Source organism: Triticum dicoccoides, chromosome 6B (genome assembly GCF_002162155.2).
Source record: "Triticum dicoccoides isolate Atlit2015 ecotype Zavitan chromosome 6B, WEW_v2.0, whole genome shotgun sequence".
NCBI classification, from domain to species: domain Eukaryota; kingdom Viridiplantae; phylum Streptophyta; class Magnoliopsida; order Poales; family Poaceae; genus Triticum; species Triticum dicoccoides.
The window spans coordinates 133,643,698-133,661,433 of record NC_041391.1 but is presented as its reverse complement, the minus strand read 5'-3'; the positions used below and the strand labels follow the sequence as shown (position 1 = coordinate 133,661,433).

Genomic DNA, 17,736 nt, shown 5'->3' with positions numbered 1-17,736 from the left:
TTTTTGTTTCATACGTTCTAGATAGTATCTATCATATGGGAGAGTATGTACGCATAGTATGTAGTATGTAAAAATGTTTAGGTAGTATATATACTATTTTTTAGTTAGTATATAGTATATTTTGAGCATACTCCTTTGTACGTACAAATATGTACGTATTTCACAAATATTATAAAAACATGGGCTCACATGCAATTTTTTCACATAACTCGCTTTGGGGTATCTTAGATATAGTATGTGAACATACTAAAAATAATAAAGTAGAGTATATACTATCACATGATAGTATATGAGAAATGGGTGTAACTACACCCGGTAGTAGGATGCATTTTTCCTATAAACTTAATTAGACGTTGACCTCCACATTCTACTTAATTAGCCCCCCCCCCCAACAAACTTCGTCAACCTCCACCATTGGTTTCTATCCATGGAACAACGTGCTTATGTGGGTTTTTGCAAGGATCATATAGTTTTTTGTTTACATTTGATGGATTTATATCAATCTTGGTAATGTTATTGTTAGACGTTGACATCAAATAGTGCCATTATTTTACATGTCGATACTGCAAATGGATGAAAGGAAGGTATTTCATTGCGAATGCCTAACATGGGCACGCTTTTTCCCCAAAAAATAATTTTGGAAACATAGTTTTAAAAACCGGACCGGAAAAAACCGAAACCGGTGATCCCATCGGTTCTTTCAGCCTGGTGGACCATTCGAGCAATCGAAATAAACTATCCAAAAACTGGTGAACCGGGCGATTCACATAAACCCTGATGGTTCGACATTGATTCCAGAAAGCCCCCCAATCGACCTTTTTTGCATACAACCTGGCTAAAGGAAACCCGTCGATAAAGGAAAAAAACCTCTTTTGGTATGATTTCGGTCCATTGGGAGCTTTCTCTCTCGATTTTGTCCACAGAGAGAAACCCGTCGGGTGCCACCGCGGCCGCCCCCTCCGCAGCCACCCTTGCTCGGCGCCGTGGCGCGGCGACCCTACCTCTCTCTCGCGCTCCGGCTCCGCGCGACATCAACAACATATTTTTTATCATGTAGTTACTGGTTACTCTGTCATGTGATAACACATTTTTTATTCATTGATTGATGTATTTATTGATAAATATATATTACTTTATTGCTTAAAAACTGACAATCAGATCAGTGAAACGGCGGTTTGACCGGTAAAACCCTAAAACGACCGCCTTGCCGGTTCGATTACTGGTTTGATTTTTTAAACTATGCTTGGAAGGCTTGACGTTGTTATTTCTCACGAGGGATTAACAAGCGTGTTGACGCTGTTATGTTTCCTTTTATGAGTATAGCCACTAGAAAGAATGTTTTGATGTACCACAATATTCTTCTCCCCTTTTGTGGCCGACTATGTAACAATTGTAGCACTCTTGTTTAGGAATAGCAACCAAAAGTGCATTTTGCAATATCAATTTATTTCCTTCTATTATTTGGGTAACTTTGCATGTATAAAATGTTTTTCTCTATGATAATGTTTAAATGACTTGTTTCTCACTGTCATGCCTGAACATCCCTCAAAAGGTGCCACGGGAATGTGCTTCTTGAGGGGGTCGTATTATCTTTATCTAAATATATACTCTATTTGATATATTTTGCCAAGTTTGTCAGACAATAATCAGAAGGCGTGCTTTGCAACAACAATTCTCTTATCATGTATAGGAATTAGATATTAACATGTAGTTACTGGTTATTCTGTCATGTGATTACACATTTTTTTATCTATTGACTGATGTATTTACTGATAAAATATATATTATTTTATTGCTTAAAAAACCCACAATTGAACAAGTGAACTGACGGTTTGGGCGCGGCAGCAAAAACCTGAAACTACAATCTTGCCGGTTTGATTACTGGTTCGGCCTTCGTAAACTATACTTGGGAAGACTCGACGTTGTTATTTCTCACGGGGGTTTTACAAACATGTTGACTCTACTATGTTCCATTTTAGGAGTAAAGCCACTAGAAAGAATGTTTCAATGTACCATGGTATTCTTCTCCCCTTCTCTGGCCAACTATGTAACAACTGTAGCACTCCGGTTTAGGAATGGCAACCAAAAGGTGCATTTTGCAACATCATTATTTTTTCCTTCTGTTATTTGGGAAGCTTTGCATGCATGAAATGTTTTCCTCTACGGCAATGTGTAAATGTTAGAAATATGAGCAATTTACCATATGATTTTATTAACAGAAATACTAGATAAAACATGACTATTATAATAGAGATAAAATAAGTCATGCAATTTGACAAAGAGAAGGTAAGTAGCATCTGCATGCATGAAGTAGATGATCTAAAACAGAATATACGTAGGACAGAGGCTAGAACAAGAAACACTAGAGCAAGAAAAAGTAGCATGATCATAAACAGAGAGGACATGAAGATGTACGGAGCAGCGACAGAAGTACCGATCTTGGGGTCGATGTTCTCGCCAGCCATGCCGTCGAAGAGGTTGTTGACGTTGGGGAAAAAGTCATCGTTGGGGAAGTGCTCGTCGGTGTCCGGAGCGTCCATGATGAACCGGTTAGTAGTCGCACAGAGCGCTCCCCAAAACCTTATCACCCTTCTCACACAAAGAGGTGGGGTTTCAGAGACCTACAATCCCGACATGTGGTGCACGCCGCAAGCCGGGATTGGGAAGATCGTAGCAGTAGCTCAGTACTTAGGAACTCGGTGACAAGAGGAAGATGTTGTTCTGATGTGTCTCTCTGTAGAGGAGCGACCTCTCTTTTATAGGCACAGGAGAAGTAGGCGAGAGGACAGCGACGAGAGGTGAAACGAAGAGACGGAGATAAAGCAAACAACCAGTAGCCGAATGGATGCACCGATCGCATTCAACTTCCACTATAGCAAAAATCTTTCAACTTTCGTGTGACCTTTCGTATACCAGTTGTGCACAACAAAAATTTAGACATTGACTCATTGCTGCAACCCGCGGCGCAGCGCGCCGTGACGAGGCGTGGCGTGGTGAGGCGGACGGCGGAGGAACGCGCGTGAGTGTCCCTCTTGTTCTCATGCTCATACATGTGGGGAAACAACCTCCCTTGTAAAGAGGTCCAACTCATATAAAACTAGCAATGTGGGACTAAACTTTAGTAGCTCTCCTTGCCTTGCATGAATGGGCTAAGTGGGCCTCTAGTATTTATTAGGAATTTTTGAAATTCCTATTGAGATGTCCTAAAATATACTAAATTCCAGCAGTACATGGCTTGTTTCTCACTATAATACCTGAATATCCCTCAAAAGTTGCCATGGGAATTAGGCTCTTCCATGTGTTCGTAGTAGCGTCTATAATAAGATGGGTGTGTTGTTCTATCCATGGAAATAACGTGCTTATGTGGGTTTTTTGCAAGGAGTATATAGTTTTTTGTTTACATATTTGATGGATTTATATCCATCTTGACAATGGATAATGTCCGAGGTCGACATCAAATAGTGTCATTGCTTTACATGCCGAAACTACAAATGTCTGATGAAAGGTATTTCATTGTGAATGACTAACATGGGCACACGTTTCCCAAAAAATAATCCTGAAAGGTGTGACATTGTTATTTTTCACGAGGGGTTTACAAACGTGTTGACGCTACTATGTTCCATTTTAGGAGTATAGCCACTAGAAAGAAAATTTTGATGCACCACGATATTATTCTCCCCTTTTTGTGGCCAACTGTGTAACAACTGCAACACTCTAGTTTAGGAATGGCAACCAAAAGGTGCATTTTGCAATATCAATTTATTTCCCTTCTATTATTTGGGCAACTTTGCATGCATATTGGGTCCTACCGTTTCTTTCGATATATTTTGCCAAGTTTGTCAATTAATAATCAAAAGGCGTGTCTTACAAACAACATATTGCCTCCTACCGTTTCTTTGTGCAACCTTGCACGCCACACTGCCTTCCTGCAAAGCCGTTTTCTTTTCGGGGAGGGGGGCGAAAGAAAAAGGAGGTAGCATCAATTGTTCTGTGTTGTGGCGATCTGATCGCAAATGAGGGCGGGCCCCCCCTGCCTTTCAAAATATCAACCGAATTTGACGTGGGAGCGAAAGGCAGAGAGCGAAAGAACCATTCTAGAATTCCTCCAGGGCGCGCGCGCGCGGGGGCTGGGCCCACGTGCTGTGGCCGGCAACGTGGCGCGCCCGCGGGCTGCGGAGCGGGCGGGAGGCCGTGCCTGGCCCACGCGTACGCGGGGCGGCGAACACACTGCACGCAGGCCTAATCCTGACCATTTTGCGTATAGCCCCTTGAGTTTACCCGTAAGTACATAAGTCTGTCATGATACTTCTACCGTCCGTCCTACTGTCCCTGGAAAAGTAGGTAGGAGATGCGGGCGTTCTGTCGACGATCAACGCGCTGCGGCCGCGGCGGACCGCGGGGAAACGCGCCCGTGTCGCTTCCAGGCGGGCCAGTGGTATCCGCTGGCCCTACGTGTCATCGTTGCAGGCCGAGCTGGAGCGCGCCGACAGTGCCTGCGTAGCCGTTGCAGGTACAGTGATTATGAACCGGGCGGATGGAATGGATTGAATGAGGGGAGAGGGTCAACGTGCAGACGCGCAGGTACAGTGAGTACGTGGGTGGCGGCAGAGGAGCACGGGCCTGGCCTGACGCGACCCTGCCGCGCGCAACGTGTGCTGCCGCCGACGATGATTATGAACCGGCGAGTGACAGCTGACCTGGAACGGGCCCCATACCGGCTCCGCTTCCATGGCGGTCAGTCTCGCCACCCCCTGTCTGACATTTTGTTTATGAAAAAATGCGCAGGTTCTGCGTCAGTTGACCGGGTCAAATTTCGCCCGCCATGAAGCTTAGCGCAGCCGCCCACGCAAAAGAATTCTGCGCGGCGTCATTTGCTGACCAAACTGATGGGCGCTGGTCACTGCTCGCAGGAGCCACGTTGTTGACCACAGGGGGGGGGGGGGGCCGTCGACCGAGGCCCGGGCCCCGTCTCCTTATCTTCAAATTTAAACAGCACGCCAGCGTCGTCTCGTCAGGACCTGCATGCGCAATATTTGATTGATTAAAGTCCGGATCAACCTAGCTGGGCTCATCATATGGCGCGCCAGCGTGTCTGCCGCTCGCCTCCTCGCTCCGACCGCCCGCGTTGAGTCTCCATTTGGCGGCCCGTGGGCGCTACGTAGAGGCCGCGGCTAACCATCCGTACCCAGCGCGGGCAATCATGGCTTGATTTGGTCGTTAGGACAGCTCCGCCTAGGGCGATCGAGCTAGCCATAGCTGTTGTTAGATTGATCCAACCAACTACGTAAGTACAATCACTGTTTTTTTAGGGTAACAATCACTAGTACTAGTACTGTATGGGAGTAGAATATTGTGCTGGCAGTTGCCGCGTTAATTCGCTCGCTCCTCGCCGTACACACCGTCCCGGTCGACTAAACAAACCACCAGCTCTGATGATGATGATGATGATTAGCGCATGTACGTATGTATGGTGAACCTAACGTTCGGCGCGGCTCGGCCGGGTATTGTTATTGTTTTTCTTCTTTCTCGGATTGGAATAGGGTTTAGGTAGGGGTTGATATGCGGTTGCATCTCAAGCTTGCTTTTTGTTTCTAACGACTCTTTTTAACTTTCTTAGATTGTCAAACTCAAACAGGCTGGAGGAATGATGGGGTGGTGGCAAGGATGCCGTTGTGTCACAGGGTGTGTTTGATTTGAGCCCCGACTTCCAAAACAGTTCAAAATCAACTCTCTTAGAGCCTGTTTGGAACCGTTCCGCTCCATGAAAAATCAGTTTTTGCTCCACCAAATTCAGTTTGAAGCAGTTTTACACAGGAGTTGCAACTCCACCAAAGAGAATGTTTGGCTTCCAATTCACTCCAGTTTCAAGAATGGGGATTTGGTGGAAATGATCTATTTGATTGGCTGACGTGAGAAGAAACGAAGGGGATCCACTTACTAGTGGCAGTGGTGAGTAATTTCCTCCCACTCCAGCTTCTAGAGTTTTTTGGAGCACCCCCTGAAGAACTTCACAAAAAACAGGGAGTTGGACCCCAGATTTTAAATTTTTTGCGGAGTGGCATATTGTGAAGCTACCCCGTTTGGCCTGTATTTTCTAGAGCGGGGCTCAATTTTGGGAAGCAGAGCAGTCTTGAACAGGCTCTAAAATATCTTGTAAAAAGCAACGAAGGGAGTAAAATGTTTAGTGTAGTTCAGTTTAATATCGAGCCAATGAAAGAAGGAGGCATGTCAAACGTCTTTTTGAGGGTAAGAGGCATAAAAAAACTTAATTATCTAAATATGGCAAACGAAATCATGTCTTTTAGTTAATTGAATCATGTTTTAATGTGTGCTCAAATATGTCATGGTGCAAAATTGTTCTAGACAGTCCGACCTACGATCCATCCAAACAATTTTTTCTATACATAGGATTTTTTTTACATATTTTTATTGAGAATATCACCTATGCCATTTCTTAATAAAACTAAACACGAAAGTAGAATGGACACCCAAGTTTGATATCCCAAAATTCCATGTTTTTTTCTTCTAAAGTTCCTGGTATTCTTTTAAATTTAATATTCATACGGGGGGCATAGCACCCGAGAGCTCCCATGTATTTGCCCATGCATATGTCATTACTTTATGTTATTTTGTCATAGGTGTGATAACAAAAGACACATCCCAATTTACAGTGTCATTTTTCATTGAGAATCGCTATGTGATGGTAACATATTGTGTTACCTCAGTTGTCTCTCTCCACTTTAATTACTTTTCATATCATTTTTTCTGCTTAGGTGACATGCATGTTACCATCAATGTTACTTCCACTATGTAGTCTAAGAGATGTGTTTGACAGTTTGACTGCCACTAATATTTAATTATCTGGTTAATCAGTTATACTGATCATTGTAAAAGAAACACCAAATGGTGCACACGTACGGAAAAGAGCCCACCGCAAAAAAGTTGGCGAGTTTTTCAGTGCCCTCACCAGCACGAATGTTACATATCGCTTGTAGCAATCGTTAAGCATAGCGATCCCTAACTTTACCCTCATAATGAGCAGTCCCTTTTGCGCCTTAGCGAGCATTTTTTGGAAGACGTCGAGGGTTGGGGGATCTGGTTTTGGGAAGCTTCCTCGCATTTTTAGGAAGATTCCAGCCATTTTTATTTTTTTATCCTTTGTCTATATCAGTTTTTGGCTTTCTTTCAAGGTCTTCCCTTGTTTTTTTTTCTTTACTGTATCTTTTCAAAAAAAAAATCCTCAGCATTTTTAAGTCTGTGAACAATTTTCAATTCCTGAACCTTTTCCATTTTGTGAACAAAATTCAATTCATGTTTTTTAAATCACAAACATTTTTAAAATATGTGATCAATTTTTAAATTGGCGAACATTTTTTCAAGTCCCTGAAAGTATTTTTGAATTTGTGAACATTTTTTAGAGTCATGAAGTTTTTTTGATTTCACGGATATTTTTGAATCCACGAGCATTTTTAACATTAAAATTTTAAAATTACAATAAAACCGGTCAAACATATAAATGTAAAACACCAAAATGTGAAAAAGAAACTGAAGAAAAAGAAACTTTTTTTGAGAAATTGAAGAAAAAGAAACATCGGTTCGCGTGCTTCTTTCCGAGGCTCACGCCTAGGGGTGTAGAGCGGCGCCCGGTCCGCCCCGCTCCATAGTCAAAATTGTTTTAGTTAGTTATAACTGCTCCGCTCGGTTTTAGTTCAGCTTGAACTAACCCTCTACTTATGCGGGACTATGTGGGATGCCCACTTGCATCTGTGACGCGCCAGATGCGGGCTAGGCCTACGCTACTAGGCCGGCCCAGGTGACACCGCCGCTGCAGAAATTCTGCAAGTGCTCTACTTTCCTGACCGGAGTTTTTCGAGCAGACTTAGGATCAAAGCCTTTAACAGATTTGGAGATCAATTTTGTAAGGACCGGATGTGTTGAATCCAGGGCTGAGAGCATCTCCAGCCGTGCCCCCAACAGGCCCCCCCAGACGAATTTTTAGCGCCGATGGCCGAAAATCGGCCCAGTCGCGTTCTCAGGACCTCGTTTAGCGCCGGTTTGGGCCAAATCCAGAGCCGGCGATCTCGCCCCGAACCCAAGCGCCCGAGTGTCGCTTGGGGCGCCGGCAGAAGCGAAAAGGGGCGTGGGGCCGCTCTGTCTGCGAGAGGAGGCCCTTTTCTCGTTGTTTCCTCCCGCTTCCCCCCTCGGCTTCCCTCTCATTCTCCATTCCTCCCGCCAAACTCCGTCTCCTCCCTTCCAAGCCGCCCGCCATGCCGCCGAAGAAGTACGTGATCCCCCGCGCCGCGACGGATCCCACAACCACCGCCGTCGCCCAACCGAAGCAGAGGAAGCAAAGGGCACCGCCGTCCAAGCCCCCGGGCATGACCAACGCCGACTGGAAGGCGGAAGTGCAGCGCCGGGAGGCCGTCACCGCCGATAAGCGCAACAGGGCCAAGAAGGTCAGGGAGAGGGCGGCGCACGCGGCGGCCGCGGCAGCGGCGGAGCGTGCGGCTGCCGAACAAGCCGAGGCGGCTCACGCGGGGATGATGAATCCGCCCCATGGCCACGGCTCGCACGCGGCTTGGAGCCAGCAAAGCGTCGGCTCTCCGTCCGGCTTCTCGTCGTCGCCACACCCATGGAGCACGCCGTCGCCGGGCTATACCGATAGCGACGTCCACGGTGGTTTCAACCCCAACATCACCCTTCCTCATGGGCGCCCGGTCCAGCGCACGCCATCACCCGCGTTCACCGGCGTGTAGTACCCTCCATACATGTACTTGCCGCCGGACTACACAGCTTCCCCGATGCCACCTCTCCATGCGTCCTCTACTCGCATGCCTCCTCCTCGTCGCATCTTGGCGACGCCGACGCGACAGAGGCCGACATGGAAGACATCATCGCAGCTGGCTCGGCTGCCGCTGCCGCTTCCCCCGGGTTCACTATCCAAGACGGCTCGATTGATCTCGACGACATGGACGCCGAGCTCGACTACGGCAAGGAAGAGCCAGAGGAGGAGGAGGAGGAAGAGGAGGAGGAAGAGGAGGAGCCGGCGCCGAGGAGGAAAGGCAAGAAGAAGAAGAAGAAGAAGAAGAAGAAGAAGAAGAAGAAGAAGAAGAAGAAGAAGAAGAAGAAGAAGAAGAAGAAGAAGAAAGGGGCGACCAAGACCGGCGAGCCGCGCATCAAGTGGGACCAAGAAGATGAGTGCCTCGCCGAAGCGTGGAAGGTCGTATTCCTCGACCCGATCACCGGCATGAACCAGAACATCGACACGTATTGGTACCGCATCAAGGCCGAGTTCGACGAGCGCAAGCTCGTCGACCACTACTTCAAAGGCGTCCACATGCAGCGGGGGTCGAAGGCGATGGCGAACCATTGGGGGCTCGTCCATACAGCGTGCAACAAATGGCATGGGATCGTCGAGGAGGTCGCGGCACGCCCGGAGAGCGGCACCAGCGTCGAGGACCAGGTACAACACGTCGTCCTCTCCCTATTCCTCTCGCCATGCGCGCGCCCATTTGCGCGCCCACGCCGACTGATGCCCGCTCTTCGGCGCAGCTGCTACGCATGTTCGCCATGTACCGCGACGACATCGGCGACCAAGAGTTCAAGTACCTCCACGTCTTCAAACGGATCGACAAGTGCGAGAAGTGGGCGGATATCCGGCGCACCCTCGCCAAGGCCAAGGAGACGTACAAGCCAGACGCGCCGACACCGGGAGCGGTAGATGGGCGCCCGGACGGCAACAAAGGGGCCAAGAAGACGAAACACGCCGAGTCGGCTGCCGCACGCGTGCAAGAGTCCATCGATCATTGCCTCACCGACGCCAAGACCAGGGCCGCCCAGCGAGAAGAGAAAACTGAGGCGAGGTGGGCTGCTTTGATGACAAACAGCGCCGTCAAACCCGACTTGCTCCGGACCAACGTCGCCGCGAAACTCAAAGCTCAAGGCGCCAAGAAGAGGAACAACGACCTGACTTTCTTGATGGGCAGTGCTGACATGCTCCAGAGCAGCGACGAGAAGCTCAAGGCATGGTTCCTGGCAGAGCGAGGCCTCATCCTGAACCAGATACCGGCGACTCCAACGCCGCCGCCGCCGCCGCCCAGCCCGACTGACGATGTCTCCGCGACGCCCAGCAGCACAGAAGCCGCGCCGACTAGTCCAGAAGCCGCGCCGACTCCTCCCAGCCCGCGCACGCCGACGACGACGTCGGAGGTCGACCTCGACGTTTGATGCATTCCTTTCGCGTCCTTTCTTTTTTTGTGCGTCGAACTACTGCATATCCTTTCATTTGATCGCCGAACTGTGATACTGAATCGCCGAACTATTGCGATGATCGCCGAATTATGACCTTTTTTGGAGCGGGAACGATCAAGTTTGAATATGGGGCGCGTGTCTGGCGCCCTCTGGGGGGGGGGGGCACCTAGGGGCGTGGCTGGGGACTTGGTCGCCCCAGGGTCTAAAAACGCCGGGTGGACGCCTGAAAATGCGTTGGGGAGCCGAACGAGTGGAGATGCTCTGATAAGTAGAATTGGAAACGGCCACACACACGCCCAGAATCACAACTGGATTCCATGTGAGGTTATGATGAGGCCTATTGCTCATGCGGCACCGGAGCTTTACCCGGCTTACCACATGCTGATTCAAACCAGGAATCACAGGGAGGCATGACCCAGGGAGAGAGAAGTTGTGGAAGCATGAAATACATATTGCTTCTGACAACAGACAAAAAGGAGGAACACATATCAATTTATACTCACGTGAACCCAACAACTGAATTTATGGTTTTCTTTTTTTACAAATAAAATGGCGTTCATTATTCTCAGATCTTTATTTAACAATACAAAGAGGAATTCCTCTGAGCAGGAAAATTTCCTGTCAAGAGTGGAAAAGAATTTCCTGACAACAGACAAAAAGGAAGGGAAGAAGATGAAGGCATTGCAGCCTGGCTGCTGGCACAAGGCTTTCATAGCTCATGAGCTTCTGGAGAGACGTACACAGGTACAGGCAAGAAGGGGAATGGGGCTACAGAAGCATAGGCAACTGGAGGGCGTGATTGAGCACGACGAGAATGTTTCAGGTCTTCCTGTTTCTGTCTAGCTCTTTCTTCTTCGTCCCACAGCTCGGCGCCGCGGAGAACCCCGGCGATCTCACTAGTCTGATGGATGTTGTTATGCTCCTTCTGATCGTTAGGCAGCCGATGCAGTATAAGTCCAGCCATCAAAGCAGGAAGATACAAAAGGCTGCCATGGAACATTCTTCTTGCACTCTTCTGACTAGGAGCCAGTACAAATGATAAGGCTCCGATGGCGAGGCCTGTCGTCAGAAGCGATGCTTCGAAACTGAACCATTCGGATGTAAGACCCCCTACAAAGCAATAGTTAGTCCCATGAGTAAGAAAGATCCCACGTTTGACCAAGTACTTTATTATAAGTAGCAGTAGTAGTAGAAGCAAATGGAAACTAGAGAACCTATATTATTTTTTAGTACTTACAGTTATATGCAAATAATCCCAACGGCAGCATGTAGAGACAATTTCTGAGTGAAACCCATGCAGTTCTCTTACCAGTAGGATCAGCAAAGGAGAGCATTCGGTACCTGAATCAACAAACCAATCACATGTCAAGGATACAAATTAGGGCCTGTTAAAATTTTGATGTAACTTCTACAGTAGATATGGCAAATAAATAACCAGTTGGAATAATTGAGTTACCCTCCAGCAAGGTAGTCGTCACGGCATAAGTACGCAAGGGCCATGAAATGTGGTAACTGCCAAAAGTACAAAGCTGCAGGCAGAATCATAGAGTTGACTGACACTTCAGATGCTGCAGCTGCCCACCTGTAGCAAGATAAATATGGACCACATGCCGTGTAAACATATTGCACAGCTCCATTGATATCCATTCAATAAATAAACACAGAATATATATACGCCATGATGTTCTACACCTGTGCACGTAGTCTATTAGAGCAATGCTACAACAACAACAACAACAAACAACAACAACAAAGCCTTTAGTCCCAAACAAGTTGGGGTAGGCTAGAGGTGAAACCCATAAGATCTCGCGACCAACTCATGGCTCTGGCACATGGATAGCAAGCTTCCACGCACCCCTGTCCATAGCTAGTTCTTTGGTGATACTCCAATCCTTCAGGTCACTCTTAACGGACTCCTCCCATGTCAAATTCGGTCTACCCCGACCTCTCTTGACATTCTCTGCACGCTTTAGCCGTCCGCTATGCACTGGAGCTTCTGGAGGCCTGCGCTGATTATGCCCAAACCATCTCAGACGATGTTGGACAAGCTTCTCTTCAATTGGTGCTACCCCAACTCTATCTCGTATATCATCATTCCGGACTCTATCCTTCCTCGTGTGGCCACACATCCATCTCAACATACGCATCTCCGCCACACCTAACTGTTGAACATGCCGCCTTTTAGTCGGCCAACACTCAATGCCTATTAGAGCAATGCTACAAATACTAAAGGATTTATAAAATAGAAATGTAGGCAAGTGATAATTAATAGCTGGATGATGTGGTCAAGCACAGGTGTAAAGACTTCTTTATGAATTAGTTAGTCTGAACAGATAGGAAAACTATACACCCAATACCAATTCCAGTTCTCAAATCTGAGTCTTCATATATTCATCTAATGCACCTATGGCTTTAACTGCAAAACAGTGCATCCCAGCCCCTAAAGACCTTCTAGTCCAACAATGCCAGCATTCCAGTAAAACGAGGGTTCAGGTAACAGAAAGAATCGCATACGGTTGTAAATTTGCTTTCTCGTGTATCCCCTTCCTTTATAATGCCAGTGGGAGACTTTAGAGCTTTCCTTCTCTTTGAAGTATTACCGGAAGTGACCCCTTTTTTTATTTGCTTGCTTAAGATGTCACTGTATGGCCTGAAACAGTCTCCAGGGCAGTGGTATTATCATCCAGTTTGATGCTTTATGTCAGCAGCTATAGATTTGAGAATAAGTAGTCCATAACTTCAATTTGTGTGTTTGAGCTGGTAGGTCCAGATGGCTCTACAATGTATATGTTGCTTTATTCTGATGAGTCTGTTATGGCCATGGGTGCACAAGGCAGCAGGAAATAGGCTTATCCGTGAAGGCATTGGATAGCCTATGCTAGATATAGGAAAGTTAAGGAAAGGAGTAACTCAATTACTTCCTCCGTTCCTAAATATAAGTCTTTATAGAGATTCTACTATGGACTACATACGAAGCAAAATGAGTGAATCTACACTCTAAAATGCATCTACATACATCCGTATGTGGTTCATAGTGAAATCTCTCCAAAGACTTACATTTAGGAACGGAGGGAGTAGTAATTATCCTTGTTGGATACAGTTGGGTCAATTACAAAGAGGCTAGTTAAATTAAGAAGAGTCCAACTGAACTAGGAAGGTAGTTATGGTTTGGTCTTGAGTTTAAACCATAAAAAAAAGGCATGCTTAGGCTCTTGGCAATAGCAAAACGCCTAGCGCTTAATTGTGGTTAATGTGCGCTTAAGCGTGCACTTTCGTCAGAAAAGCGCAAGGCAGTGGTGAAACTCACAATTACCGCCTAGCGCCTTTTTAAACTTTGGTCTAAACTGAAATACGACTTGCGGATCAAGTTAGTCGTTCTACATAAAGGACTAGCATGTATCACATATAATCACGCAATAAGAGAATAGTTTATCAATCTGTCATCTCCCTCATTTGTCCTCCCTAAGCCATGTTCTATTACCCAACCCCATACGCCGGGCCATGCATGATCTTCATGGCAGTACTAAACCAGATTGTTCCAGTTGCCAGGCCATTAAATGACTAAAACCAGGGAGCACAATAAGAAATTAAAATAGGAGATGAAGAATATACACTCACTCCATTATTCTACATATAAAATACCACCTTCAACCTGCACCTAGACAATCCAGAAATGTGTATTCAGCAGTAACATACCCTAGAAGTGGCGGAATGGCGCCAACAACTGCTCCCACCCATGTATTGACAGGGTGTATTTGCTTCAGTGGAGTGTATACAAATGCATACAGAATGAGATTGGATGCTGCAAGCCCAGCAGCTAAGTCATTAGCCTGCACAGACCTTGCCAAAATTTCTTAATGTTTAGTTCCAATAACAGAGCATCATACCAACTACAGTGGCCGCATACACTTAAAACAAAGTGTAAAGCAAGTACAGGCAAACAGCAAAGAGCCGAACCTTGCAAGCCAATAATGCTGTTCCTGCAGTTCCAACAGTTGTAGCCCACATGGCAGCATGCACAGGACTAATACGCCCTGATGGTAGGGGCCGTCGCATTGTCCTTTTCATTTTAGCATCATTCTTTATTTCAAACACCTGAAAAGGATGTCAATGCACCAAGTTCATTGTCTCTAAGCGTGATAACCAGGTGTATATCATATCTATAAATCCCAATATAATGTAAATATGTAAAAAGAATAACTTCTCAAAAACTGATATTGAATTGTGACATTGTGTGACAATGAACATGAAAGGATTGCAAGAATGTGAACGCAATGAATATTCGTTTGGTTAACCATCATGCTAATGGAAAAGGCTGCCCCAAAAAACAAGCACATACCTGGTTGAGAGTGTTGGCAGATGCTGCAACCATCATGGTACCAGTGCATGTGTAGCAAAGTCCAGCAATGTCTACAATGCTGCCACTACCGAGCACATATCCAGCCCCCGATGTTGCCACAACAAGTGCACTAAATACCATAAAAAAATAGAACGTATAATCAAATAAAGGAAATGCAAAAAAAACAAATTATTCGTCAGTCACAAGAGGTTCCAAGATGCAAGACACAGACCATGGTAAATTCAAAACCATAAGATTGTCTGAATATATCCAAGGGACACATATTAACCCATACGTGCACTCTCCGGACATACATAAATCCCACAGAACAATTTCACCAAAGAAGGCATTAAAACTAGAATTTTTCTTAGGGAGAATAGATGATTATGCCTACTGTCTTGAGAGATTTTGACTAATTGAACTTTGATTCAATCTATGCACTCTAGCCAAAAATAAGTCATAATGGATGTTAGATGGTACAGCAGACTTTCAAAGTTTCAATCGCCTATGAATTGCATTCCCCATTCTAAATAGGGGTACCATGTGGTTCAACAAACAATAGAACATAGATACCGTATGTGAAATATGAATTCTAAAGAGAACATGCAACAGAACATTTGGACTACAAACATATGGGATATTGTTTCATATCTTATCGTATGAGGACAGATTGCTAGAAGTCGAGTGCAATTACAATTTATAAAATCTGATGAATGGAAAAAACTAAGGATACTAAACACCTTATGACAAAAACATACAGGAAATAATTAAATTATAGTTCATTTTTACCGCTACAAAGATCATCTTAACTTTTCAGGCACACTAAACCACTAATTGACCACCATGCATACATTGTCAAGGTGGACCGACCAACACAGTAATGATTTGTCAGCAGCCACTATCTACTATCTAGGATCTCCACCGCACGCAAAAGTTTTGGTCAAACCCAAATATTTCAGGACATGGTTACAAAAGCACAATAAAACTGAATGGTGAAGCAAAAATAAGAACAACAAGAAGAGAAGAGGTCATGCTTAATAAACGAACCAAAGAATAAAGACATCTACTGCATCATACCTCTGTTTAGTGTGTTAAGGTAACTTGAATACAGTTTTGCTTATCAAAAAAGTTGGGGTTTCCATCGTTATGGTTATAGCAAAAAGAGGTGTGGCTTGTCCAGTCTGCAGTAAACTTACAACTCCATTTCTACATCATAACCAAAAAGGCTACACTAGCTAGTTTGTCACATAGCATCATATGATTGCTGAACAGCATCAGAAGTTAATTTCATAGAGCCAGTATTACGAAGCCCGAGGTTCACAATTTAGCATACTAATCCTACAGCGCATAAACGTTAAGGGGTATTAATGAGTTATAGATCCCAAATTGTTAAGGGGTTCACAATTTAGCTCGACTGTCATAGATCCCAAATCACAAAGTTAGTAAAATTCATTTCTTCGGAATTTAACCGCAAAAATTGAAGAACATATCTTTATTTCATTCTGAAAAAACATCAATTGCAAGAATAGAAGTGGTCTTCTCAAGGGAAATGGAAGCAAATCGCGCACCTGAGGCGGGCTTTGGAGAGCTCCCAGTAGCACGACCCGTAGTGCCGCAGCACGTCGGAGGCGGATCTGGCTCCCGACGAAACAGCTACCGAGGCGGCCGCCGCTTCAGCGACGATGGGCGCAGGGGAGACGGCGGAGGGTGCCGAGCAGGCGGCGCGCGCCGAAGGGATGGGAAGAATAGCCGTGGAGGGGTGGTGGATGGGGTCGCCGAGCATGCGCGAGCGGAGAGCCCTCGCGGCGGAGGCGGCAGTGGCGCCGCCTCTCCACATGGCGGCGGCGGCGGAGGCGACGACGAACGACGGGGATGCCGGAAAGATCTCTGGACGCTTTCGGCCAAAGAGATGGAGCTGCCGAGAACTCCACTTATTCACTTTTCTGCCCTAAAAAAAACTTATTCACTTTTCTTTTCTCTTTTTCGGAATGACCAGCAAAAAACCCTTCCATTGAAATTTGGCGAACTGAAGGAACCACCAGGGAAGTTTTAGACTTGCATTGATGATCGCATTTTTTGATTTATTTTAAGTCTTCCGGTGATGTGCATTCAATGTGAGAAGATGTTGTCGTCGACTATGAAAGCGTGTGTGACGACTTCGTCGGTGGTAAGATGATGTGTCGGATCAGTCTTTGAAAGATGATAATGAGGGTTTGAGTGTGCGTGTGTGCTTTCATGTGAGTGAGTGCATGCGTGTGTATGAGTGTCTTCGTCTGTAATGTATTCAAAGAAATAAAAATTGTGGGTTTTCAAATCAATATCATGGTGGTTCAACATTAATCTTGTCTAATACATCTTTTTTGTAGAATCCCATGCACATCAAGCAGCATTGTCGTCCTTTTTTTAATAATATTTTAAATTATTTTTTCTTTTTCTTCTGTCTCCACCCACATACCAAGATTTTGATTAAACACAATATTTAACGATAGCGGTGTGATTTAAGTTTTGCGTTATAAGACAGCCCCTTACAAGGCAACATCTACAATTACTGAGGCTTTTGCAACAGCTCTATTCCTAAAGCATCTTCCGGTCTCAATCTGTTTGCAAATAATCCCAAACAACTATAATTTAATCAATTCAGCACATATACATAACCTTTTCAGCATGCACAGAGCAATGATACACACTAACCGAGTAAAACTCAACCAAATCATCTTGTGAGCATGTTGAACTTCTACTATACAGCTATGGATGAGTCAAAACAATGCAACTATGCAAGTAATCTAAATTCCATAATAAGAACTTAAGAACAAAAACATATTAGGCGAAGGTATCAAAATTAAAGAAAAAAACAAGGAAAGTCTAGACTATTGTCTTCCATCAAAATTAAATTTATGTGCCAAAATATTACACAAAAAATTGCACACAAAATAAGATGGGTGCTCTAGTAGAACTGAAGTATACTAATGCTCCAACAGGAAGAGTGCACTCTACTTGGTAGAAACTCCTAAATAGTTGTAAATCTTTTGACATAAGTAATAAAAAGCCACTAAACTATACATAGGGGAGATACTGCTAAAACTTGGATTGTTTCAAACTGCAGCTAACGAAAATGCAACTACGATAGATAGTAGAAGAAATGAAGG

General features: G+C 45.2%; 1 protein-coding gene across 1 annotated transcript; it reads right to left on the bottom strand.

The window, feature by feature from the left end:
- Window positions 1-10,725: 10,725 nt before the first annotated feature.
- On the bottom strand, window positions 10,726-16,497 carry LOC119322733 (protoheme IX farnesyltransferase, mitochondrial-like). Its single transcript, XM_037596247.1, has 7 exons — window positions 16,159-16,497; window positions 14,591-14,720; window positions 14,209-14,346; window positions 13,948-14,081; window positions 11,708-11,833; window positions 11,489-11,592; window positions 10,726-11,361 (listed from the first exon to the last, which is right to left on the bottom strand). Exons 1-7 carry the CDS (start codon window positions 16,425-16,427, stop codon window positions 10,961-10,963), a joined length of 1,302 nt encoding a protein of 433 aa, XP_037452144.1. The 5' UTR covers window positions 16,428-16,497; the 3' UTR covers window positions 10,726-10,960.
- Between the last annotated feature and the right edge of the window lie 1,239 nt (window positions 16,498-17,736).

Coding starts and splice junctions, on each gene's coding strand:
- LOC119322733 (XM_037596247.1), bottom strand. CDS start 16,427: ATGTGGAGAGGCGGCGCCACTGCCGCCTCCGCCGCGAGGGCTCTCCGC. Junction 14,721..16,158: donor CTCTCCAAAGCCCGCCTCAG/GTGCGCGATTTG, acceptor TATGGTATTTAG/TGCACTTGTTGTGGCAACAT. Junction 14,082..14,208: donor CAGCATTATTGGCTTGCAAG/GTTCGGCTCTTT, acceptor AGGTCTGTGCAG/GCTAATGACTTAGCTGCTGG.